At 36.4% G+C, this 27,614-nt stretch overlaps 1 protein-coding gene across 4 annotated transcripts in view; it reads right to left on the reverse strand.

Moving 5' to 3' along the window:
- Positions 1-17,685: 17,685 nt before the first annotated feature.
- LOC131165785 (uncharacterized) overlaps positions 17,686-27,614 on the reverse strand; it is a 41,959-nt gene continuing 32,030 nt past the window's right edge. For 2 of the 4 annotated variants that reach the window (XM_058123840.1, XM_058123842.1), the window contains 2 exons: positions 18,175-18,231; positions 17,686-18,025 (listed from right to left, as the gene is read on the reverse strand). In XM_058123840.1, the coding sequence (XP_057979823.1) occupies positions 17,901-18,025; positions 18,175-18,231 (182 nt within the window). In that variant the 3' untranslated portion in view covers positions 17,686-17,900. Of the gene's footprint in view, positions 18,026-18,174; positions 18,232-19,185; positions 19,590-27,614 lie in introns of those variants that run through there. The other 2 variants (XM_058123839.1, XM_058123841.1) reach the window with 1 other exon arrangement.

Below are 27,614 nucleotides of genomic sequence, written 5' to 3' on the forward strand. Positions count from 1 at the left end.
AAGTTCTATACTGTTTATGGATTTCCTAAAAATTCATTATAAAAACATGTTTGTTTTGTATAACCATAAAATAATCTGACATGCTAATATCTACAATAAAGTATTTATACTCATGCCACACAAGTGAGTGTTATTCTATAATATGCTGACTGTCTAGGAAGATTATATTTTTCTGAAAAATAACAATAAATCTGTTTCAAGGGTTTTCTCAATTCAAACATCAGATTTCCCAAAAACTTACATTAATTCATATATATAATTTCTGAATCAAATACTATATATTAAACGATAAACTTTCTAAAATACCTGAAATAATCTATCCCCTTACCTATTTCTTGGAACTATGCCTGTAAGGAATCCAATACTACGCTTGCGGCACTCGCACAAAGCATGTATCCATAAACCCTAATCAATCAACTTAACCCTAGAACAATAGTCATTCAACATACCTAGGCCCACATATTACCAATAACTAGCTAAACTTTTAAAAATAACCTCCTTACCCTGATTTTGGAGTGGTGCTTGAATTGTTTGATTCACAAAATTACTCTAGTTAAACTGCAAAGAATCACTGTCGGGATCCCAAAATCACGTTTATCAACTGATTCGGGCTAAAATTAGGCGAGAAATCGAAGAGAGGGAATGAGGAAGAGCCACAGCCCTAAGAGAGAGAAAGAGGAAAATTTTGATTTCCTTAATAAAATGAGCTGCAAGATGCTTTATATTCAAGCTACTGCCAGACAAAATCGTCGATGGTTTGACTTTTAACCAAACCATTTTTCACCATTTTACCATTACTGGGCCGCAGTTACTCAAAACTGTCAACGGTTTTCTGAGCTCCCACAAAACTGTCAATGGTTTGGTCTACACCAAACCATTTCCCCTCTTCTCCTTTGTTTTTCTTATTCTTCCTATTTTCCGGGTCGCTACATGCCTCTTCGTTGCCGCTAATGTCCATCTAATGCTTTCCATCCTTATCATCATTGCTTTTCAATTCATTAAGGCGTTTTTAATTTCAGTGAAGTTTACATGTATGAGTTCTTCCAGTTATGTATAATTGTTCTAAACATCAATGAACTGATTCTCTATAGAAACTGCATACTCTCTAAAATCCTTCTAGATGGACATGTATCGAGCATCAGAAGAAGTCACCAATTCCTTGAGCTCACCCTGTATAGAAGTGAGGCGAGCATCTGTAGACTATAAGGATTTGGCTATGGATTCCTTAAATTCACTGAAGGAAGTGGAGAGTTGCACAATAGTAGCCATGATCTTGGCATTAGTAGGCTGCGGAGGCTGCGGGCCTGATCCTATAGAGCTCCTAGCTGGACTACTGCTCGTCTAGGGGCCCGAGGTAACCACATATTCCTAGCAAGCTCATAGGCCATCTGCTTTATAGTGGTCGAGGATAGCATATTTGTGTGCTTCCTCTTCAGATGCAGTGAATATCCTAGCTTGGTGACTCCTAACCTTAAGAAGACCCTATTAAGTATGCACCCATAAGGCATAATTATCATGTTGCCCGTGGTTTTAATAAACATCCATTTAATGATCAAGCTGGCAAGGTCCACTTTCTTCCTAATGAAGAGATGCCACATAATAAAGTAGTCTAGGAAGATACGTAGACCCTAGACCCACTCTTAGGTAGGATGTTATATGAAATCAGGTGGGGTACTACCTTGGCCTCTAGAGTGAAGGATCTATACTCAGGGGTATGGTTGTCGTTGACTACGGGGTATACCCTAACCAGGTTAATAAACGCCTCAATAGAAAAATCTTGTTTATCAATCCTAGTCATCCAGGGGTCAATACTTTCAACATTAGCTCTTTCAATTTCAAATTTTTTTGTAAGGAGCTAGGGGTCAAACCTAAATGGGTGCTTTAGGACTCTAGAATAAAAACCCCTATCATCCCATCCTAGGTTGGAGTAGAAGAGTCTGACAAGGGTGGGGTACACACCCCTAGCCTGGTGGGCAATAAAAGGGTACTACCCCTGATATCTAAACATCTATAAAACATTCCTAAAATGCTATTGCTTGAAAGAGATGTCTAGAACCTTACCCAAAATAGCCTCCTTTGGTTTGAAATCCCTCTCGTATTTAACCTTCTCGTTTGAGGAAATGAACCAGTTCTCTATGACATCACTGGTTGCTTGGACAACTTTGCATTTATTCAGCCTCGACAATATAATTGAAGGTTTGGTAATAGGATTTTAGTTAGGAGGGATAGAGATTTAGAGTGAGAGCAAAAAAATTTCGGGAAGAGAGGATTTTGCTCTCAAAATGGTTGTAAAAATGAAACAACTGGGCGCAAGAAATTATATATAGCCCAAAGGTTCGGTCGACTGGGGAAGGTCCTGGTCGACTGACGTGCATTAAATGAGGTCACTTTTGTCTTTGGTCGATCGGTTGGGGAAAGAGCCTAGTAGTCTAGGCTAGGCAGATGGTTCAAATTCTAGGGACCAGTCGGCTGGGAATGTGACCGGTCAACTGGGGCTTGAACGAATGCTTCCTTTTTAATTGCCTGGTCGGCTAGGGCATGGTACGGTCGACTAGGGCTTGAAAAATAGTCCATTTTAGTTGCCCGATCGGCTAGGAAAATGGTACCAATCCACTGGACTCAAACAGAGCTCTCCAATTTAAGATTCGGTTAACTGGGAAGTCAACTGGGGCAGGTCCGGTCGACTGGCCGTGTAAGATCAGTCAACTTAAGCTTGTCAATTTTGATATTTTGCCCATTTTTCAACCCTTTCTCATTTAACATATTTAGCCAAGGTATTTTAATTTTTCAATAACAAACAATTGCCTTTTAATCTTTAAGCACTATTGACTAGAAAAAAAATTAAATAAAAATCCCTTCAATGAATTCATTTATTCTTGATTTTGAAGCATGTGAATAATGCATTTAAGTTCTTGAGCCTAAGACCTAAGGTGGGAACAATGGGACTTGCTTTGGTACCCGTTTTTCTTGGAGTTTTGGCGGGTTGGAACCCAACGTTTCTTTGACTCTCCACACTTGTTTAGGTTTCACACCTTTCCTTTTGAATGGGCAATCAACATTGATATGACCCTTCTTTTTGCACAAGAAATAAGTGGTGTGAGCATATGGACCAGATAAGGCACTAGCATAAAATTTAGATGCTCTTTCAAAGTACCCCATGAATAGGTTCTTTCTCTTTCTATTTTCATTGCCATTATAACATATATCCTCTTTTTCTAAGGTCATCTTTTGTGAACCTAAGAGCTTATCAAAATTTTCTTTATCCCTAGTGAATGTGTGGATGATCTTAGCTTGGTCCTCTATTTTACTTTCTAGGCCTAGAATTTTCAAGTTTTTTAGACCCTTGCAAACAACTTGTAATTTTATGAATTCTTTCATCATTTTGTTTGCCTTATCCTCTAGTTTAGACATTTGAAGATTCTTTTCATTTTTCAATGGAAATTTGGGATCTTAAATTTTTCAGCTCTTTTTCCAATATTGCATTCTTGTTATCTAATCTCATGATTTTCAAATCCTTTTCTTTTTCAACAAGAATTTTTTATTCTAACTCTTTTAGTGATGCCTCTTTTTTACTTTTCAAAGACATATATCGTTTGTTAATTTTAATAAAAGACTTATGAGTTTTAATATATTTCATTTGTAATTCCTCATAAGAAGGCATGTTTTCACTATCAGAATTATCACATGATTCACTATATGAATTATCACAGGATTTATCACATGAATCATTGCATGACTCATCAACAAATATAGAAGGAGAGGAATGTACCTCTTCGTTAGTTTAGGCTATATAGCAATGACCTTGTCTTTCCTGGACGTTTAAGCTCGAAGCATCTGGAGTAGTGGACTCCTTTTTCTCGGTTTCTCCATATCTCCTATTGAGTTCCTCCCAAATATCTTTAGGATTCTAACAAGCTATGATTTCTTTAAACACATCATAATCTAAAGCACAATAGAACATGTTCATAGCACTGGAATTAATTTTCAATAAATTATAATCATGCTCATTCATTTCACTTTCAATCTTTGGAAACTCGACATTTTGAATGGTTTTCATTAAAATATAGTTCCCCTAATCGATCACTTTCCAAGCCCTCCAATTAATAGTTTGAATCAAAATAGTCATTTTTTGTTTCCAAACATTGTAATTTTTACCATAAAACATTGGAGGCCTTGAACAAGATCGACCTTCATTAAACTTAAGCATACCATTCTGAGCCATTGCAATCTTTATGCAAATGTAGTCAAGCTTATTGCAACTAGGCTTTGATGCCAATTGATGAGAATGGTGTAATCCCAAGAGGGGCGGTGAATTGGGTTTTAAAAAATTTTCGAGTAATTTAACAATTCACCCAACTATATCCCGAACAAAGTAAGATGTGTGTATGCAAAGTAATTACATCAATTAACAAATAAACATACACTTGTAGGAATTAAAGCGTGGTAATGTAAATGAGATATGAGATATATATATATAGAGAGAGAGAGAGAGAGAGAGAGAGTGACACCGATATTTAACGAAGTTCGACTATACCCGCCTATGTCCTCGCCTTGGTCAAACCCCCTAAAGATTCCATTAACCCTACTCACTTAAACGAGTGGAGCAGAAATCGTTACAATCACTCCTTAAAGAATGGAGCCCTCCACTTTAGGCAATACCCCATGCCTAGCACACTCCTTACAGGATGCAGCCCTCCTCTTCAAGCAATACCCCACGTCTGGCACATTCCTTACAGGATGGAGCTCTCCTCTTCAGGTGATACCCCACACCTGGAACACTCCTTACAAGATGGAGCCATCCTCCTCAGGTGATACCCCACACCTAGAACACAATTCACTACCCGACTCAGAGGGATACAAAATATATAAAGTTTTTCGTACAATAAACAATGCTTCTTACAAGTTGATTTGTACACTTTGAAAACTATATGCACACTTCAAATGATTTATAACATGAAGCCCTTTAGAATTAAGGTTTTTCCTCTCAAAGAATATTTCAAATAAAAGCAGAGAGTTTGGAAAATGTTTTTCCGTATGATTGACCTTTTTTGAGACCAAAATACAAGAGGCCTTTCAAGCAAAGATATATGAATGAATATATTACTCAAGCACTCTTGAGTTACTAAAATATTTTCTTCACAAATAATATTCAATGATGAAGTGTATAGGAGAGTTTGATCTTTGAGATTATCACAAGTACATAATTTTTATGCAGGCGAAAGTCCCCGAGGATAGGGAAGATTACCCGCCCATACAAGTAGCTTCCCTCTACTCTGATACCTAAAAGATACCTACCAGAGCACTCACCTTACTCAATAAGCCCTTACGCGAAGAATTACCTCGCCGCCAGTATACACATCTTTATTTTTTTAAAGGTGAAGGTTTGCGAAGACGGAGATGATTACTCACTCATACAAGTAGCATCCCTTTGCACTGATACCAAGAAACTACCTATTAGAGCACTCACCTTTCTCAGCAAGTTCCCCGGTGGTATGTTTACCTCGCCGCATGCACACACATGCATTCACAAGATGTTATATTATTATTATTTTGCCATAATTAAATTCACATGTGCACAACACATCCACACAGGAATCATACATCTCATACTTCATCTTCCAATGTCCTCAGTACGTGGCTCATACAGAATAACTACATACATATCAGTACGTGACCCACACAGGCACCTACGTACTTCTTATCTACATGACTCATTCTGAGTTATGCTTCCAAGTGCAGAAGTGTCAAGTTGTATCAAGGATGAGTCCAGGATCGTATTCCACAGGGACCACTGAGTATCGAAGTATTAATGCAAGTTTAGTAAAATCCTGTTGTTGAAAAATGGGATTTGAAAATCTTTTTGGTCTTTTATGATTTTGAGAACAGTAAACAAAGTGGGAGATGCTTGAGTAAACTATCAAAATGAAACTGAAATTTTATCAATTTTGCAAAAATGTAAATCTAATAACGCGACCAAAACTAAACAAATTAACTGAAACAGTTTTACTAAATACTCGGGTTACGGGTCAATGTCTGCTTGCTTCCACTGTTTACTAATTTCCTAGGTCTTACTCCTCTTCTTGTTAATCCAATCAAGGCATTAATAAGATGAAATTTTGTCACTAAAGATCGAGTAAATTGGCCACATCCAAACGGAAGAAAATAAAAACTCTTATTACGCATCAACCGAATGTCGTGTAAATTAGTTGATGAAAATCTTAGATTAAATCAAGGTTTTGATGTGCCTAACGTCAACAATAAAACAAGAAGCAAGAGCTAGCGATTTATCAACGATCCCTTCAATTTTTTTGGTTTTAACTAAATAAAAGTTTAACAATGATATCATAGGATAACTAATAAACCATGGAACGCAAACGACATCGACCCACACCCCGAGTTACCGAACTTAGCTACTCATGCTTGCAATAGAAAAAAAAATGGAAATCCTACGTCTAATCAAGCAAGTATCAAAACTCACGCTAACTAAAGACAATAACTTTGAACACGAAATTAAAACACGCACCAATAAAAACTCAATCAAACACATACGTAAACAATGAAAATCGAACCTTTAACAAAAATTACGAATAAAAATAATTAAATTAAAACGAATAAAAATTCACTACTAAAATTACTTGGGAATTCAAAAAAATAATTGAAATACAATATCATTCAAGATCAATTTTTTTTTTCAATTAACTTCAATAAATAAAAACATTAATCATAACCAACTTAATAATAAGAGAAGAAATAAAAGAAAAGCAAAGGGAGAGAGAGATAGAGAAAACAGAGGCGACTGTGTTCACGGCTGCTGTGGAAGAATTGTGAGGATCTGCTGGAGAGGGCAGTTGCTGGTCTGGCATTACTGGTGTGGTGAGGCAGCTGTGGAGTGGCTTTACTGGAATTGCAGAGGTACGGGTGCTATTGTGTTGCTGATGTGCTCGAGGAATGGAGGCTGGAATAGAGAACAGCTGCTGTGCTAGTGTGGGCGTCCGAGGATGGTGGAGCAGGAGAGCAACAAGGGAGCAAAGACAGGGAGACTAAGAGAAAAAACTGAGGGGGAGAGCAAGACAAGAAAAAAAACTAAAATAATAGAAGAAGAAGAGGATGAAGAGGATGCGCTCGGGTTCCTTTTAAAGGAACACTGTAGTGCCCTACCCGGATTAGCCAACCCAACCCGGCCATGCATGGCTGGGTCACATCAAATTCCCTTTCATATATATATATATATATATATATATATATATATATATATATATATATATATTTATTATTTATTTTTTTTTTTCATTTTATTTTCTCTCTGTTCATCACAAATTATGCTCTTCTGGGGCCCGTATCTCACAAAACTCAAAACACAAAAGTTGTATATGATCCTTTTTTATTTCTATAGAAATTTGAATCGTCTCAATCGGAGCTCAGACGGAAAAGTTATGCATGAAATACGAACAGGTGTCGGTTTTGGTTCCCGGGAATTTTCCTGCGACAAAAAAATTACCAAAACTTCAAAAATAGTGCAATAAAGTTCAAGAATGATAATTTTGGCACTTTGTTAAAATATTGAACAAATTTGGACATTTAATTAAAAATATAAACCGTAAAGCCCGGGTTAAGATGCCCAATTACGCAGTTTTGACCCGTAATCACTACACGTGGCCCACACATGCACTACTATCCACACAGGGTATATAACATGGCCCACACAGGCACCATCATCCATATAGGATATAACGTGACCCACACAGGCACCACTATTCACCAGTATCCAATCCCCATGACCTATCCGTAGTACATCAGTAGAACAAGCTCCTCAGGCCTACCAATGTCCTACTCCATATAAATGACAATATGATGAGCTCCTCGGCCTACCAACATCATATCATGATTTATATCTAAGTAATATAACAACCTCCTCATGCCAACGTTATATTGTGATGCATACGAATAACCACACCAAGTAATTCACACAGACTCATTAAGGCATTTCCACACAAGAATTCAACATATTAATACATTTCCACACAGGAATCAAACATAACAATTCATTCATCATGCCATAATTATTACAAACATCCCCATATGTAAGCCCAAATACCACAGTAATTCTTATTCAATTTATTAGGAAAAATTGTTCTCATGCCACATGAATTTAATATCATATGCAATTATCTCAAATATAAACCTTAAACAAAATCATCATTTTGCAGTATTCAGGTTGTTCTGAAAATCATGTAGATACATACTAGGTTTCATATGCTCATAAATAATCAGTTCACCTTAATAAAATACTGATATAATTTTATTTCCCCTTACTTGGTTTCCTAAACCACGCCTATAGGGTTCCCAAAATTGTGTCTGCGGTGCTCACCCAAATCCTGTATTCCAAAAACCCTACTTACACAGTTCAATCCCGAAATGCTCAATATTCTAATATTTTAAAATCTAAAATAATTAAATAAAAATAAATCTCTAAATAACCCTCTTATCCTCATTTTGGGGCAATGCCTACGACAACCCCACGAGAAATCCGCTTTACTAGACTTGTAGAGAATCATCCCTAAATTCTCGTGGTGGTGTCCGATTGTCAAATTGGCTTAAGATTTAAGAAAAATTGATGTAAGAGTGAGAATTTACCTTACCCCAGGAGATATGCCTATGTCGCACCTACGACAAATCTACTTCGGTAGAAATATTGGTGGCGGAGAATGGAGACCAGTGGTATTTTCTGATTTTCGATTAGTCGAATATTTGTCGAGAAATTTAGGAGAGAGAGTGAAGTAGATGGAGGAGAGAGACGAGAAGCCCCCCACCCCCCCTCCCCCCCCCGGCGGCCAATTTCAATTTGAAATTGGAAAGCTTCATCCAGAAGCTTCAAACTAACCAATATATATATATACTTTAACTTATACATACATATATATATATATATATATATATATATCTTTATTTCAATTAGTTTTTTTCCCCATACTATTTCTTTTATTTATTTATTTATTTAATATTAATTAATTAATTAATTAATTAATTAATAATTAATCTTAATTTAATTTTTTTTCTCGAATTACTACATTCTTCCCTCCTTAAAAGAATTTCGTTTTCGAAATTTGTGAACCGATAATGCTATCTATATTCTACTATTAATGAATCAATCACACACCATGCATTTCAGTATACTCCACAATTCTAAGTAAACAAATGAATCTAAAATCAAATCAACCATTAATATAAAATCATACCTGCTCCTACACCACGAGCAGTATCCTTATCAGCAGGAACCATGGTATACACATGCATCAGACCACCACAAGGCAATGGCTCATTCCTCTGGTGCTGATCAGGAGCGGGTGTGTTGTTCGGCCATCCTCGACAATCACAGGCCATGTGGCCGTATCTGCCGCAACGATAGCACCTAATACTCTTGGCCTGACATTCTCCCCAATACCTTAGATTACAACGAGCATAGTGGGGGCGTGACGAATAACTCTGATGTCCTCGATCTCCTCTATTTGATCTTTGACCCCCAACATCTCTGTTTCTCTTCCACGAGCCCTGTCTGGCATCATTAGAAAAACTTGGAGACATAGGCCTTTTCCTCTACTCTGCCATCTCTGCACTCCTTTGTAGGCTCAATTATGCCACAGTGGCTCTATCAACCAGCTCTGAAAAGCTCTGAACCTTCAGGACTGCCACATGCTCGTGAATTCTCTATTTTAGACCCCTTTCAAACCACCTCACCTTTTGGCATTCATCTAGAACCATAAAGGATGCAAATCGGGATAGTTCCATGAACTTTGCAGCGTACTACTGAACTGTGAGCTGCCCCAGATTCAGTTTAAAGAATTCCTATTCCTTTGTAGCCCTAGTGGTGGTGGGAAAGTACAGATCATAGAAAAGCTCCTTAAATCAACTCCAGGTCATATCCGTGGGTACTGCCCGTTGTTCCTCTAGCAACTTCACTGCTTGCCACCAGTGCTCGACCTCCCTTGTTAGCTTAAAGGTAGCGAAGAGAATCTTCTATGCCTCAGTGCAAGACAACACTGCTAACATTTTCTCCATTTCTTGCACCCAGCTCTCCGCTACGAGTGGGTCAACACCACCCGCAAATGTAGAAGGTTTCAGGCTAGTAAATTAATCAATCGAACAACCCTGGTTCACAGGTGGGCAGTTCTGCCCTTCAGAGTCGCGCCTAATCTCTTCCCAAACCTACCAAGCTAAACCCCATAGTAGAGTGGAGGTATCGATCTCTCCCACACTGGTAGCTCCTACATTATTCTCCCCTTTAGCATCAACATCCTTTCTCCTGGAATCCATCCTATAGACAAGACAAAAACGAATTTAGAACCGTCATATCATATCAGGTACAGTTATAAAACAAAAAATCAGTTTAGCATTTAAATCTTCAATTAAAACATAAAAAAACCAGTTTATCCCCAAATCAACCTAACCCTCAAGTTCTAATTCCAAGTTCCAATCTCTATGCTAAGAAATATCATCATCAACAAATTACTGTGGTTTTTTGAAACTGATTGGATTCAGAAACTTACAGAAATCCATCAAGGGATTTCTACCTCTAAGCTATAAAACAAAACTCAAAATCTCCTATCAACATCCTAATCTACCCATTCCTATCTTTATCCTTATTCGTACCTATACTCTGGTATTAATCAATCCTAAAGTTTGTAGAACCTATAACATAATGCTCTGATACCACCCTGTGACGCCCCAAACTCGCCAGGTGGGACCCGAGTGCCACGCTGTTCAATCCTCCATCTCTGATACCATAATTAACATACACGTAGCAGAATAAAAATAAATAACCTCAAATAAATACTATAGTTCTATATAACATCCAAAAAATGAACACTACAACATCTAAATATTCGTATCTACAACCAGCAGTTAAAACATAACCCCGTACAAATATATCTGTATATTTACCAATATCTCATAATACCTCAAAAAGAAAACTACCAAAAACTGTCCCAGCCCAGGCCTTCAAGCCCGATCTCTAGAAGAACCTGAAAAGTTGATAATTTACTAAGGTGAGACACTTCTTAGTAAGGGTGAAATAAATTATAACAGTGTGTGACGGATGAGTTTTAATATATATATATATATATCAAAATAAATTATTTCTCATATAATATCAATAATAGTTGAGAAAACACATCATTAATAACATCACTGACATCTAATATCATACACACATCCAATATGCACAAGTACATAATTTTTATGTAGGCAAAAGTTCCTAAGAATAGGGAAGATTCACATCGCTTGGGTTTGGAAATGTGGGTTCGCAACGAGGATGTTGCGTTCTATAAGTGGGGGAGAATGTAATACCCCGTGAAAGAAAAACTTAAAAGAATTATATGTTACTACCCATATCAATAAGGTGCACCTTTCTTTTCGGGAGCCTTCCCATAAGAACTCCACGGTTAAGCGTGCTTGGCTTTGAGTAATCTTGGGATGGGTGACCTTCTGGGAGGTTTTCTTATGAAGTGTGTGAGTGAGGACCAAACACACTGAAAAGCACACGTGTTAGTCTATGGTCAGTCATTAGTCTGATAAGGTCCGCCCCCTTATTGTCTGCTCCAAGTAGAGGAGGAGAGATGCAGTGCTCTCTAACAGACCTAGGTTGGGGCGTTACAAATGATATTTCAATATGATTCTCTGACATTTGCAAAGTTTTTTCGTCATGTATTTGTAGACATTTTCAAGATATAGCCATTATATGACCATTGGGTAATAAAATAAAGCACACATGTTGGTCTATGGGGCCAGTCATTAGTCCGATAAGACCCGCCCCCTATTGTCTGGTCTAGGTGGAGGATGAGAGACGCAGTGCTCCCTGGCAGACCCAATTCAGGGCGTTACAAATGATCTTTCAATATGATTCTCTGACATTTGCAAAGTGTTTTCGTCATGTATTTGTAGACATTTTCAAGATATAGCCGTTATATGACCGTTGGGTAATAAAATAATATTAAAATTTGAATTTTATAGCCATTATATGCCTAGAATTTTGAAATCCCAAGAGGTCTGGTCGACTGGCCCTAAGGCGATTTTCCAATTTACGAGAGAAACAGTCTGCCGAGCTTAAGATCGAATCAGCCGAATGAACAGTGTTAGTCGATTGAGCCATTTAAGCCTTCAAGAGGCCGGTTGACTGGGCTCTTATTTAATGCCTATTTCTTCAAGCCAATCAACTGGTCAGCAAGGCTTTAAACTTGGTCGGTCTGCCTTGCCTATCCAAATTACTATCTTGGCCTTACACCCTCGCCGGTCGACTGGCCAAAGTACACTTGTGGGAGGCCGATCAACTGGGCCTTATATGAAAACCTCATTTTTGGCTTTAATGACACTCCAGCCTACTGGCCTTGATAGGCCGATCGATTGGCCTTAGCAAAAATGAGTTTTTGGCCAAGACTTTGATTTCAAAATCATTTAAAACCTTTTGTGAAAATGTTTAATTTTAAGTATGAAAGGTTTTTGTGAACTTAGGGTTCCTAAGTTCAATCTAGGTTAGTTTTGAGCTTCAATATGAATCATATGAGCATGCATGCACAAATAGACCCTAATTACTATTACAACTTAAAATCAAAGTCTTCTTGCTCTGCCCCCCTAGAATACGCCATGGAATGTGTTCTTTCAGTTTCTTTTCAGGGGTTCCATATTACAACATCATCTATGCTATCAAAAGGATGAACCTATTCAAACGCTAAGTACACAATGAGATGTTATGGTTTGTCATAATTAAAACAGAGATCGGGCTCAAAAAGTCAACATGTTTTATTCCATATCTTATGCTTCCTCCAAGACTTTTTATTTGTGTGCCTCCCCTTCCCAAGACTTTATTGTGTGTCCTTACGGATTTTGTTGCACCTTTCTCTCTTTTTAAAACTTACTGTCAACGTCTAGTCTCTTGTCTCCCCCCCCCCCCCACCCCCCTCCTTTCTTATTTTCTTCCTCTTTTAGCTCCACCAACCTTAAGCCCTACCCCACTCCTTAGAATTGACCTTGGGGATACATTCAACAAATGCAAATAAAATTTGTTTGCTCTTTTAAACATCTTTTCTTTTGATGTTCTCCTCTCTTTTGATAAGAGGTTGACCCCCATTTGAGAATTGACTAATTTAAATTTTTTTAAAAAATGCAATTGACTTTCTTAATAAAAGGAAAGCCCAAAAGTAGCCACGCCCCCCCCCCCCCCCCACCCCCGGGGGGCCCCCAAAAAAGTTCACTAAGTGGCCTACTATTTCCACTTTGCAATGCACAAACACACCCACATAGGGTGCTAGGGCCATTTTGGCACTTTCACAATCTCAAAGGCAATTTACTCGGAAGTCCTTCAAAATCAATACATCGCCCTCCTTTTCACTAGGGTAAGTAACCATGGCCCAAACTTAAGGGAGTAGGTACCAATTAAAATTTGTTTGGTCTTTTTCAAAATAGTTCAAAATATTAAGCTTGAAACCTTTTAAATTTTGTATGACGCTCCAAACAAAATAGAGTGTCTACAACTTTAAGTTGGACATTTAGAGGCATAAAACCAATTTGAATATAATTGAAAGGAAGGACAAGGATACTAGGATTTGGTTGTCTTCAAAAATATACTTATTGCATTTGGGAACATGAATTTCAAGTCTTGAATTTAGATTTGTATTAATTTATATAAAACTCAATACAATTTTGTATTACATTTTTTCTTTTCAAATCCACAAAAATTTAAATCCAAAACCTCTCCTAAACGTAGGATTAAAATTAATTGAAATTTCAGCAAGCTTAAATTTGTTTGAACAAGAAACAAGCAAACAAAAGGCACACAAGCAGTGGGAGGAAGAGAAAGAGAAAAAAGGGTTTTTTTTCTTTTTTTTATAGTTAATTTGTTTACCCAAAATGAACTATCAATATGAACTTACTAACTGTATATATTATGATTCTGGGTTATATCATTTAAGTGCAAGTAAGAACTATTATTTTGGGTTATATCATTTAAGTACAATAAGAATATGCCAATTCCATAGAGGAGAATTCTCAAAAGCAGATTGAATATTCATAAAATTTATGATGTTGAGAAGTATTTGGGGAATAATATGAGGTATCAAAGTCAAATAAAGAATGTTTAAAAAGTTTGGTGGACAAATTGAAGAAAAACATGAAATCTTGGCAAGGAAGACTTCTGTTCTAACTGAAAGAACTACATTCTTAAAATCAGTTAATTTTAGCTTGCCTATTTGTTCGATGAATTGTTTCAAGTTCTGAGTTGAAACCTATAATGACATATTTGGTTGGCAAAATGAGATTAGGAAGGAAAGGTAACGAATTTGATTCCATTCCTTTCAAACTATTCTATTTATGCGTACCAAAGGTGCAATAAGAGAAATATCCTAGCAAGAGATTTTTAGTGTAAAAAAATGATAAATGGGAGAATAAAATAGAATTTAAGTAATGAGAGTAAATATGTAGAGCAAAATTTATGGGTAAATTGGACCCGAGAGATGCCAAAACTTCTAACAAGGTCTTACTTGCCAAGCAAATTTGGAGATTAGTGGAAAATTAAAATTCCTTTCAAGGGTAAGGAAATTTTGTTAAAAAAGGATATATCCGTTTGGAAAGCAATGAAAATTATATATCCTAGAAGATAATCTCACAAAAATGCATAAAATTAAAGATAACAAATATGACATTTAAGTTGAGGCATTTAGAGGAAGAACAAGGATATTAGGATTTGAGAAAAAATAGGCATAAAACCAATTTGACTATAATTGATAGGAAGGGCAAGGATATTAGGATTTGGCAGTCCTAAAAAAAATTATTTTGGTGGATTTGGAAAATTTTCATATAATTTTTATATTATATCTTAACTAAAACCAATATAATTTCAAATCCAAGATCTCTCCAAACTTAGGGTTATTGCATTTGGGAGTATGGATTTTGAGTCTTGAGTTTGAATTTGGATAAAAATCAATACAATTGTGTTTTTTTCAAATCCCAAAGCCTCTCCCAAACACAGAATTAAAGTCAATTGAAATTTCACTTAGCTTAGATTTGCTTGAACAAGAAAAGAGCAAACAAAAGGCATACACCTAGTGGTTTTGGAAGGAAAGGAAAGGGAAAAAGGGATGTTTTTAGTTAATTTGTTTACCCAAAATGGAATATCAATATGAACTTACTAACTCTATCTATTATTATCCTTAGTTATATCATCTAAATGCTTGTAAGAACTATTATTTTGGGTTATATCATTTGAGTAAAATAAGAATAAGCTTATCTCATAAAGGAAGAAACTGAATATCCATAAAATTTATGAACTTGAGAAGTACATGGGGAATGATATGAGGTATCAAAGTCAAAGAAAGAATGTTTTACAAACTAGGCGGACAAATTGATGAAAAACATAGAATCTTGGCAAGGAAGACTTCTACCCCTAATTAAAAGAACTACATTCTTAAAATCAGTTAATTCTAGCTTGTCTATTTTATTCGATGAATTGTTTAAAGTTTTTGGTTGAAATCTGTAACAGCATATTTGGTTGAAAAAATGAAATTCGAAAGGAAAGACAACAAATTCGATTCCATTATATTATTGCGTACCAAACGTGCAATAAGAGATGAATATCCTAGCAAGAGATTTTTGGTGTGAAAAAATGATATTGGGGGAGAATAAAATAGACTTTAAGTAATGAGAGAAAATATGAAGGCCTTACTTGCCAAGAAAAATTGGAGATTAGTGGAAAATCATAATTCCTTACGGGCTAAGGAAATTTTGTTAGGAGGATATATTTGTTTGGAAAGCAGTGAAAATTTTACATTCCAAAAGATAATCTCGCAAAAAATGCATAAAATTGAAGATAACAAATATAACCTTTAAGTAGAGGCATTTAAAGGAAGGACAATGATGTTAGTATTTTATGGTCTTAAAAAATAAGAGGCATAAAACCAACCAAATATAATTGAGAAGAGGGACATGGATATTAGGATTTGGTAGTCATCAAAACAACGAGTTTGGATGGATTTGGACAAATTTTAATATAATTTCATATTATATCTTATTCAAATCCAAAATAAATCCAAATATAAGACCTCTCCAAAATTAATATTATTGCGTTTGGGAGTATCGACACAAATCCACAAAAATTCATATAAAAAACCTCCCCAAATATAGAATTAAAGTCAATTTAGATTTCACTTATCTTAGAATAAGAAAAGAGCAAACAAAAGGAACGCACACACAGTGGAAGGAAGAGAAAGGGAAAAAAAAGATTTTTAGTTAATTTGTTTATTCAAAATGAACTAACTAGCTCTATATTATTATTATTATTATTATTATTATTATTATTATTATTATTATTATGAGTTATATCATTTAAGTGCCAGTAAGAAAAACTATTTTGGGTTATATCATTTGAGTGCAATAAGAATATGTCTATTCTATAGAGGAGAATTCTCAAAAGATGATCGAATATTCATAAAATTTGTGAAGTTGGACAAGTATTTTGGTGAACAATATGAGGTATCAAAGTCGAAGGAAGAATGTTTTACAAACTTTGTGAACAAATTGAAGAAAAACATGGAATCTTGACAAGGTAGACTCGTGCCCTAATTGAAAGAACGACATTCTTAAAATCAATTAATTCTAACTAGCCCATTCATTCGGTGAATTGTTTCAAGTTCCCGGTTGAAATCTATAGTTCCATATTTGGTTGGCAAAATGAAATTGGGAAGGAAATGTAACAAATTCAATTCCATTTCTTTTGATTTCTTTCTATTCCTACGTACTAAAAGTGCAATAAGAGATGAATATCCTAGTAATAGATTTTTGGTGTGGAAAAATGATAAAAAAGGAAACAAAATGTAATTTACATAATGAGAAAAAATATGTAGACCAAAATTTGTGGGCAAATTGGAGGTAAGAGATGCCATAACTTCAAACAAGGCCTTACTTGCGAAGAAAATTTGGAGATCGGTGGACAATCATAATTCCTTGCAAGCTAGGGAAAACTTGTTAAAAGGATATTTGTTGGGAAAGCAATGAAAATTTTACATTCTAGAAGATAATATCGCAAAAATGCATGAAATTGAAGATAACAAAAAGATAAAAACCTCCCTTAAAATCTCAAAAATTCCATTAACCTCGCCTAAAGTTTCAAAAATATCACCAACTTATCAAAAAGACAAACCTCCCCTCCAAATACAAGGGAAGGTTGGTATCTTTTTGACAAACCTTAGAAAAGGACTTTGAAATTCTTGAAACTTTATAGAGAGGTTCTGAAAATTTTAAAACCTTAAAAACACAAATTAGTGCCTTTTTGTCAGACCTGAAGAAAAATTATTATCTTTTATGTTAACAAATATAACCTTTATGGGGAAGATATTAAAACAATGGATTGCACATTAACGTATTGCAGAATAATTAAAAGAACTCGGATTGCTTTCCATTGTATGACGGTGCTTCTTTGTTAAAGCATAACAACGTTGAAACAATTAGATTAGATTTATTTACATATGAATAATTTCTATTTTAATGTATTTTAATTTAATATGCAAAAGATATTATGGACAGATTGAAATTAGATTCTTACCCCATATTTGGAGAGACATTGAATTTGAAGTTGCACTGAATTTAAATAAAATAATATATAAAATCATATTGAAATTTAGTTAAATTCATCAAACACTAACAGACCCCCAAAGGTAAAATTCCTTATATCATATGTTGCCAGGTCAATCTTCAATAAAACCAATGAATCACAGCATTATTCTCTACTAAGCATTGCAGCTCAATGTTATCCAAAGTATATATTTCCACAAAAGAAAAAGCCGAATCAAGAAATCTTTTTCAATAAATAAATAAATAAAATAGCAATAACGAAGCAACAGCTCCGACGAAAATTTGGCTCAGAAAGGTATGGGTTGTCTCTTTGGCCATGATTCTATTTTCTCGAAGTACTTGACGGGTACAATACCATCAAAACCTTCAGTCAATATCACTTTGTTGTCTGAAATGTAAAACTTCATTCCGTCTGAAAATAAATTAGAAAGAAAAGCTTGTTAGTTGCCATCACTGCCTTGCACCAGAAACAGAATAACAATGGAATAACTATTGAGTTTTCCAAATTTCTTCTAGCCCTCACTCATTTTGAGCTTGAAAAGGTGAGAGTATACACCATACCTTCCAAAGCTTTTTGGACATCGATAAAGATCAAAACATTGATATCTCGTCTCACACCTGCAAGAATGACAAATAATGAAAATCCCCTAAAGCCACAGACACACATACAGATATTTACTGGACTAACGGTGAAATTGGCGCTTATTTTTTGCCTCAATTTCTCCTTTTAAAACCCACAAGTTAAATCTAACGTGTTTGGTAAACTACTTTTCCAACTTTTAAAAGCTATTTTTTTAAAACTTTTTTGGAAAGCTAAAAGCTACCTTTCTCCAACAAATTATTATTGTCCTTAATTTTTTTCAAATATTACAAAACTATCAATGAGTTAATTATGTTTCCTAAAAGTACATACCCATTTTTCATTTTAAATGCTTTTAGCAACTTATGACATTTTTTATCCAACATTTAAAGCCGATTTTTTTTTCTAACTACTAATTTTTCACAAGAAAACCATACATTTTAAAAACAATACAAATAAGTTTCTTTTCATCATCTCCTTTTCAAAAGGCCTTAAAAGACCAAACTAGGCCAAAATCAATCAGTGTTCGGATCTTTCCAACCGATCAACACCCCCAATATATTGAAAATGTCACTTTTCATCGTTGAAGGGATAAAATTTTTAGTATACCTGCACATTTATGCATCCCAAAGATGTCCTAATAAAGGCAGGGGTAGGGATTGCAAATGGGTGGACTTAAGTTTTGGACAACCTAAATGCCTACATACTGACCAATTTACGACACACCCAATAAGATCACAAATACCCAAATCCAGCCAAACCCCTTAATTTAGGACAGATCCAAACCCAGCCACAAAACCCATTAATTCTATCAACACTTAAAAACTATGAATTATACTACTAAATTATCATTTTTCCCTTGCAATTTTTAAATGAAAAACTTACCCTCAAAGTGTGTTGAATTACTTGCTTTCCCCTTAATTTTTTTTCCCTATTACCTTTAATAAAACAAATGAATATGTTGAAACAAACCACAGATCCAACCAACAAACTGGCCAATCAAAAGACACTAGAAAATTACCTCCTGGTTGCGTTTTCCAGCACTGCTAGCATTACAGTTCAAGACATTATACTTTGTTCAGAAAAGCAAGCAGTAACCGTTAAAGTTTACATAATAATTTTTTTTTTTATAGAAAAAGAAATTCATTAGATAAAGATAGAATTTATGAGCAAGATAAAGGACATCTCCTTAACAAAGTCTGATAATCCTCAGGAAAACCAAAAAGAAAATTGCAAAAATAACCAATGACAAAAACTAAAGATGCCCTTAAAAGAGACTTCCAATTGTGCTGAACTTTTGAAACACACATTCCCTTGAAATTTCCATAGCCCATACACCATAAAGAAGCCATAAACAGAATCATTTCCCACACCAACCAATATGGTAACTTCTTCCCTGCAAATATACATGCATTAAGTTTCTTCCACAAGCCCAAAACACTGCAAATATATTACAATTCCATAATGCAATTCCTTCCTTCTTCCACCCAAACCCCACAAAAGAAATTGCCAAGAACTCCTCCATTGTTCTAGGACAAACCTAACTTTCTTCAAAGTAATTAAATAACTTGTTTCCAGACCTTCCATGCATAATCGAAGTGCAGGAAAAGGTGTTAAACAGACTTTGAACAATTAAAGCACAACATACAAATATTAGGAAGGAGAGCCTTTAAAGTTCTCCTCATCTGCAACAAGTCATTAGTATTTATCCTATCATGCACAACCAACCAAAGAAACACTTTGATTTTAGGAGGAATTTTGACCTTCCATCTAACCTTGTAAAGAGGAAAAGAGGTATTTGTCCAAACCAAGAATTCAAAGAAAGGTATACAAGAATAGATTACCAAGAATCCAACAACCAATATCGATTATCATTTTCAGAGGATACCCTACAATTATTCAACATAATCAATAAAGAAGATAACTCAATAGTTTCCCTATCATTCAAGGCTTTCCTGATTTCCTGATTTAGAAATCCCAAGCGGGTAAAGGACCATCCAAGTCTACTCTAAACAAAGAAATGGGATCATTTTGCCCTAAACTCGATCGAAAAAAAAAAAAAAAAGGCAAGGAAAAAAAGGTGGACAAAACAACATTCCCCATCCATAGGCCTTTCCAAGAACGGATATTACAACCCTTACCCAAAATAAATTTAGTATGGGGAATAAAGAGAGGGTAAATACAAGATATAGCTTTCCACAGACTTTCCGAAGAGCATTTGAAACCCAAATTAGTATCCCATTCAATCCCATCAAGTCCAAATTTACTTTTGATGACTCCATGCCACAACAAAGAAACTCTTAGCAGGAACCGCAAGAGCCATTTGGCCAGAAAAGCCGTGTTTCTAGACACCAAATTTCCAAGACCCAACCCAGCCTCCCTCTTAGTCCTACAAACCACCTCCCAAATGACCCCTAGATCCCATTACCCTTGACCAAAGAAAATCTCTTATAATTCTCTCAATCCTACTAGCGACTCCCATTAGAATTTAAAATATAGAAAAAAAATACAATGGCATACCAGAAAGACAAGACTGAATTAGAGTAATCCTCCCACCCAAAGAAAAAAGGGCTCCCTCCCACCCATCTAAAAGCGTGGACACTCCCCACCACAGGATCCTAAAAACTAGATGATCTAGGGTATCTCCCAAAGGAACCCCTAGACAGGACAATGACCAACCTAGCTCAGCGCACCCAATTTCCATGGCTAAATCCCTAACACGCTCTGCAGGCACGTAATAGCTGCAATACTACTTTTACCCAAGTTAATCTTAAGCCCCGAAACCTTTTCAAAGATTTTAAAAAGCCCTAAAATATTAATGAAAGAAGGCTTATGATGCTCTAGAAAAAAGATATTATCATCCGGAAATTGAAGGCGCGACACCATGATCTCCTCCTTACCCACTTTAAGGCCTTTCACTATACCTCTATTTACAGCCCTTTCTACCATTCTACTCAAAACATCAGCCACTAACGCAAACAAGAGCAGAGAAAGAGGCTCTCCTTGTCTAATCCCACACACGGCCTTGAACCAAGATTCAGGTTCACCATTCAAGTATCACCGCAAAATTCACATTAGACATACAACCTTTCATCCATCTACGCCATCTCTCTCCAAACCCTTTCCTCACAAAAAACTTATCCATAAAGTTCCAACTCACTCTATCATAAGCTTTTTCGAAGTCCAACTTAAAAGCAAACCCCTTCTTCTTCCTCCTCACTTCCTCGACAGTTTCACTCACAATCAGGATTGCATCCACAATCTGTCTACCCCCCACAAAAGCGCTCTAGGCCTTAGAAATTGTCTTATCAAGCACCACACTAAATCTCTTAGCTAGCATTTTGGTGATTATTTTCACTCGAAACTATACTAACCAATCTATAGTCAGAGATCTTGATAAACCTTCTTTTCTTAGGCACCAATGTTATAAATGTAGAATTAATACTCTTACTTAAAACCCTATTCCAAAAGAATTCATTGAAAACCTTCATCAGGTCATTCTTCACCACCACCAAACAGTCTTGATATAATGCTAAATTAAAACCATCCGGCCAAGGAGCTTTATCCCTCTCCATCCCAAAAACTATAGCCATAACTTCCTCTTCCTCAAAAGGTCTCTCTAACCAAGATATCTTATCAACAGGCAAAGGATCCTAGTCCTTACAACATCGGTCTAGTCTCATCCTTCGAGGCCTCTCTTACCAAGATATCTTATCAACAGGCAAAGGATCCTAGTCCTTACAACATCGGTCTAGTCTCATCCTCTTTAGTATATACATATAACAAAAATTAGTGATCTCAGAGGCAATTACATTAGGATTTGGGATAATAAACCTCCCCCACCCACCCCCCCCCCCCCCCCCGCCCAAAAAAAAAAAAACCCACCTCCAATTCCCTAATCTAATTCTTCCTCATTTTTCCATTGGCTATTCTATGAAAAAACTTAGAATTACAGTCACCCTCTCTAACCCATTTAAGATTTGCCTTTTACCTCCTACTTCTCATATCCTTAAAAATTAGTTCTTCCAATTCGTTCTGCAGAGAAACCTTTCTAATATCTTCCTCCCTAGAAAGGATCATTCCTTCCTCCTTTCTAACTCTTCCAACTCTCCTAGAATAATATACTTTTAAATCCTAATTTCTCCGAACACCTCCCTATTCCACACTTTCAAATTTTCATTCAACCTCTTCAACTTCTTCATAAATCTAAACCCCTCCCAACCCTTTTCCACTTCCTCACTCCATGAGTCCTTAACTAAAGTCTTAAAGGAGCCGTGCTCTAACCACATATTCTCAAAGTTGAACAGGGTGGAACCCCAACGCACTTTCATAGATTCCAACAAGATAGGAAATGATCATAAGTGGGTCTAGGTAGCACCACTTGAGAAAGATTAGGAAACTCCTTCCAGTCAATGGAAAACAAGAACTTACCAATTCTACTAACAACCTCCCTAGCCCCACCCATTGAACACGTAAAATTAGCATTGCCCAAAGGAAGATCCCTCAACCCATACTCCCTGATAACCAAATCAAACTTCTGCATAGAGACGTTAACCCTGCCACCCCCTTTTTTTCCTGAGGGAACCTAACTGCTTAAAATCACCTCCCACTAACACCTAGGCAAGCATAAACTAGAAACAAAAAATAGCTCATCCCAAAAATTCCTCTAAGAGCAAGTCTAGAAGGACTGTGCATAGAGGAAATCCACCATCGACCCTTATCTCCAATATCAAGCAAGGCAGAAAGAGAGAAAATACCCACGAGACTATCCACTCTAGTAATAGACCAAGTGTCCCACAACACTAGAATGCCACCCATTGCACCCCGAGCAAGTACAAAATCCCAATACTTACACCGCTCTTCCCAAATCCCTCAAAATAGCTCCTCGTCTATTAACTCAAGTTGAGTCTCCTAGATTAAGACAATATCAGGGGAATTCCTCAACAAACCTCCCTAATTAGACTTCTCTTCCTAATACCCCCTAGACTCCTAACATTCCAACTAATAATATTCATAGTCTAATGCGCTTACCTCCTTTCCCTATCCCCTTCCCTCCCCCATAATTGATGGTAGAAATAAAAAATTTTAACTCTTTTTCTACCTTTTTTTTACTCTCATAAGTCCTTAGACTCACCCCCTATTAACTTCAACTCCTATGGGACTCACTAACTTCAACCCCATAACATTTAAGAGCTCGTTCGGTCTCTATAGTTCCTCTTACTAAACCCTCGGCCAACGCCAAAGTCACTCCCCCCATTAGTTCCCTCATTGTGGCATAAAGAATCATCAGAAAAGGAGGCCAAAATAGGAGTAGGAAGAATACATTTTCCAAGTTCCCAAGAATTCAAGTCACCCACTGGAGCAGCTATCTCCTCATCATTGCTCCTCCCAACACCTAACGGACTAACACCAACGTCCACCTTAATAGGAATAAGCTCAAAAGCAGAGGACAAATACCCCTCGTCAATCAAAGTTGTCTTTTGATCAGACTTGTGCTTAATAGAACAATCTAATCCTTGCCCGATATCCAAGGACGATAAAGAACTATCTTCTAGTGCAAGCTGATGTACATGAGATCGCTTCTTACTCAGTAATAAACTCTTCCAATTTTTGTTAGAACCCAAATCTCCAACAAGTTCTTCCCAATTATCTTCTCCTCCCATATCTAACTCCCTTCTCAACTAATCAACTAGAAGGTTGGGCTCAGAATGCTTTTGAGCTCCTCTCATCCTCACTGAACTCATCAATTTTAGTATCTTCATATACAATTGAATGCATCCCTTTGCTGCAACTTGGGTCATTTTTATAAGAAAACCTGCCAATTCTGCTGCAAAGATTGTTGTACCAGATCCTCTATACATACCTGCTGTCTAGTTACATTGTCAGTAATTCTACTTCCTCTTCAGCCATCTCAGCCTTCTCCACCCCTGATTCCATATCCAGGTCTTTGGGAAGACCAGTCATATCCTTTAAGGATAAATTAACCTGAGTATGCTCACTGTAAGCCTTCAGCTCTGGGTTGATTTCTGTATTTTCTTCACGTTTCTGCTCTCAGTATTTTCCTTGCTGGCTTTTCCATCAATCTTTTGGGCTTGGGTACTAACCTCAGATCTCTTATCTTCTAAGACAGACCCAACTCCCTTTTGGATAAAGCTTGGCCTGCTGTTCTCTTTCCTCTTAATTACCCATTTATTGACTATAAGAAGCCCGCTGGTAGCAGGCCCTTTAACTTATTTAGGAGTTCCTTTGGAAGGAAGTGTCATTCTTTGGCGTTTTGGGATCTTGTGCTCAGTAAGGTAACTAAATCAAATGGGTGGAAATGAGCTTTATTTTCTTTAGGTTGCTGTATCACTATCATACAGGTTAGTTTCCACCATTCCTTCTATATTTTGTCTTTGTATAGGATTCCCAGAGAAGAAACTCAAAAGCTTGAGAGGATTACGACGGATTTTCTTATGGGAGAAGAAGGATCATCTGGTTTGGGGGGTGGAGGGTGGGTTGTGGTAGGTCTTGGTAGGAGGGGGCGTGGATCTGTAGTTTGGTCTCTAGAAACACTACTCTTTAGGGTAAATTGTTGTGGCAGTTTGTCTTGGTGGTAAACTCCCTTTTTAAGTGGCTTAGAGGTGAATGATTGGGATGCTAATTTGGGTCATAGATGTTCATCTGAAAGTCCTTGTAGGCTCATTTTGTAAGTTTGCACTTCCTTTATTCCTATCACAAAGCTTGAATTGGGAAGAGGTAACCACATTTGCTTTTGGGAAGATGTTTGGGTGGAGGGTCCTGCATTATCTTCTTCCTTTTGCTTGTTGTATCATCTTTCTCCTCAGCATATTGATGTGAGGGTCGGAGCATCTTTTTTCTCACCTCGTTAAGTATAATGTTTCTTTCTCTCCTCATCAGTGCATATGGGTAGGAGTGAGGTGAGTTCAACCAAAACTATTGAAAATTTTTTGGTTAATGAATTTGCACTACCCGAAATGAACCAAATCAATTTTATCCAAATACCAAATGGTTAAAAGAATTGTAGTTCAGTTAAATTGGTTCATTGAACTGAACTAGGGTCTGGCTCAACAAAATCAGATTGGCATTATTCAGGAAATCAGATTCTGAAGCAAATACAAGCAGGGTCACCGGAAAAAGCACTCAAGAACATTTATTAAATTTAAGCAAACATATGTAAAAGAAACACTAAGAGCAAAATTACTCCCCTCCAAAAACATATCTAAAATACACAATCCAGCTCTTTCAACCTCAGAAGCAAGCTGACCTGAAACTACTGTACCCACATTATCATTCTCAGAACTCAACTTGTCTAAAAACTTTACTACTAAAAAAAAACACCTCAGAAAGAGAAACTGGCTAAAAATGGTGGTAGATGGGCAAATGTAGTAGGATGGTCTTACCTGAAGATCTCCACACATTATGGCTTTGAGAAGTAGCACTAGGAAAACAGGGGGATTTGGGCCAGCAGACTCTGTTGGTCCTTGGAGGACAGAGGCTTGGAGAACAGACTTAGAGGGAGACGAAATTGGTCTGGACCTAGAAGCCGGCAGGGAGGCAGGCGCCACAGGAGGCGGATCATTGAGGCCTGGGTGACAGGCAGAGTCAAGAGCAGTGAACAGCCCAAGAGTGTTAGCACAATTGCGGAAGGTCTGGATTCAGTTGCACAGGTTGGGGGAGATGACAAATAGGGAAGGAAAAAAGGGAAGGTTAAATTGGGGGGGTGTAGAGATGGAATTGAGGGTCGACTGAAACACACAGAAGCAGCAAATGCAGGTGTGGAGGTTGGCGACTTGGAAGCGAGAGGTGGATTTGAGGTGGTGGACAAGGGCTATGTTGTCCAGGCTGAGGAGCAGGAAATGGGAAAGAAGGGGTCAGGGAAATAAAAAAAATGCAGAAATGGGGATTTGTGGAATTGGGGGTTAGTCGGTTAAAAACTCTAAAATGTGTCTGTGTGCGTGTAATAGTCAGTTAAATTTTGTCAACTGAATTTGAACTAGGTTCAAACAAAACAAAAATTGAAACTGAAAAACTAAAATATTCAGAATTCATACTGATCAGACCTAATTAAAAAATAAACAGAACTGATCTAACAATTGTTTGGTTTAACTTGGTTTTTACCGAATACTGCTCACCATATGAGCTGAAGTCACCTATAAGATAAAGGTGTTTGTTTGAATATTGGCTGTTAATAGAGTAAACACCAACAATCTGCTACAGATGAGTGCTTTTGTGTGCGAGTAGTACAAAGAAAGTTCCCAGTTTGCTATGCACTATTTATTTACTTCGGGTCTGTGAAGGTTTACTTAGAGTCCTCGACAAAGTTGGGCGTTGCATAAAATCAATGGAGGAGCATTTCAGCATTTCTTCTGTTGGTTCTGAAAAGGGAAAAGGATGCTAGAAGGTTGTGGCTGTCTTTTGCTCTTTTATAGGAAATTTCACTGGAACGGAATGATTGAATTTGTGGCAAGCATACTCTTAAATTTCGACCAAACTTCCAATTGAAATTTCAGATTTCGAGAGGATACGAAATGAAATCAGGTTTCTGCTTATTTTTGCGAAATTCCAGATTAGGTACAAATTTCAAGAATTTCAGCCAAAACTTTGCGAACACCAACCAAAATTTTGGAGATTTAAAATAAAAATTGAAAAAAAAAAAGAAGCAAAGTTTGATGTTTCAATTTTGTTTCTAAATTATTCACACTCTATTTTAATATTCCTAAAGTTCCATTCAAGATTTCTTCTTTTTTTTAGCATAAAGGAAATTGAATTAAGAAAGGAGAATAATTTCCAATATTCATTATGAGTTTTCATAATTTATTTAAATCGAATCAAAATTTTGTCTAAATTTCCCCAAATTGAGACCCTCAAAAGTTCCATTGAAAATTATAGTGCTTGCTGGCAAGGGATTGTTTCCAGCTAGCTTTACTTTGGGACATGGCACAGTATTTGGCCTCTCTTTAGGCTTTTAGTGTGGTTGTTCCAATAGCTTTGAGGATGTTGACCACAACTAGATGGCATTATTGAGCTGATTGTTTCTATTCTTTTGTCATCCCCTTTGGTTTGAGGACTCCTTGTCCTCTTCTTCATACTATTTTCTCCTTGTTGCTCTAATAATGCTTCTTTTTTTGTTAAAAAAATATCATTATTATTATTATTTGTTTTCATTATCATGATTATTAATTTTTTATTATTATAATCATTAAAAATTAATATAATTATTATGATTATATGCATATTTGTGCATTACATGATTAAAAATGTAGTGGTATTTTGATAACCTTTGTGAAACAGCATTAGAATACAAATGTTATTCAACCAATATTCCAAAGAATCCTGATGAGCAAAATGAAACAAAAATATTCCTTTCAGATAGGAGTCTTATTCCTGATCCAGGACAGTGATTCCAAGACATGATTAA

This window comes from Malania oleifera, chromosome 10 (genome assembly GCF_029873635.1).
Source record: "Malania oleifera isolate guangnan ecotype guangnan chromosome 10, ASM2987363v1, whole genome shotgun sequence".
Lineage (NCBI taxonomy): Eukaryota > Viridiplantae > Streptophyta > Magnoliopsida > Santalales > Ximeniaceae > Malania > Malania oleifera.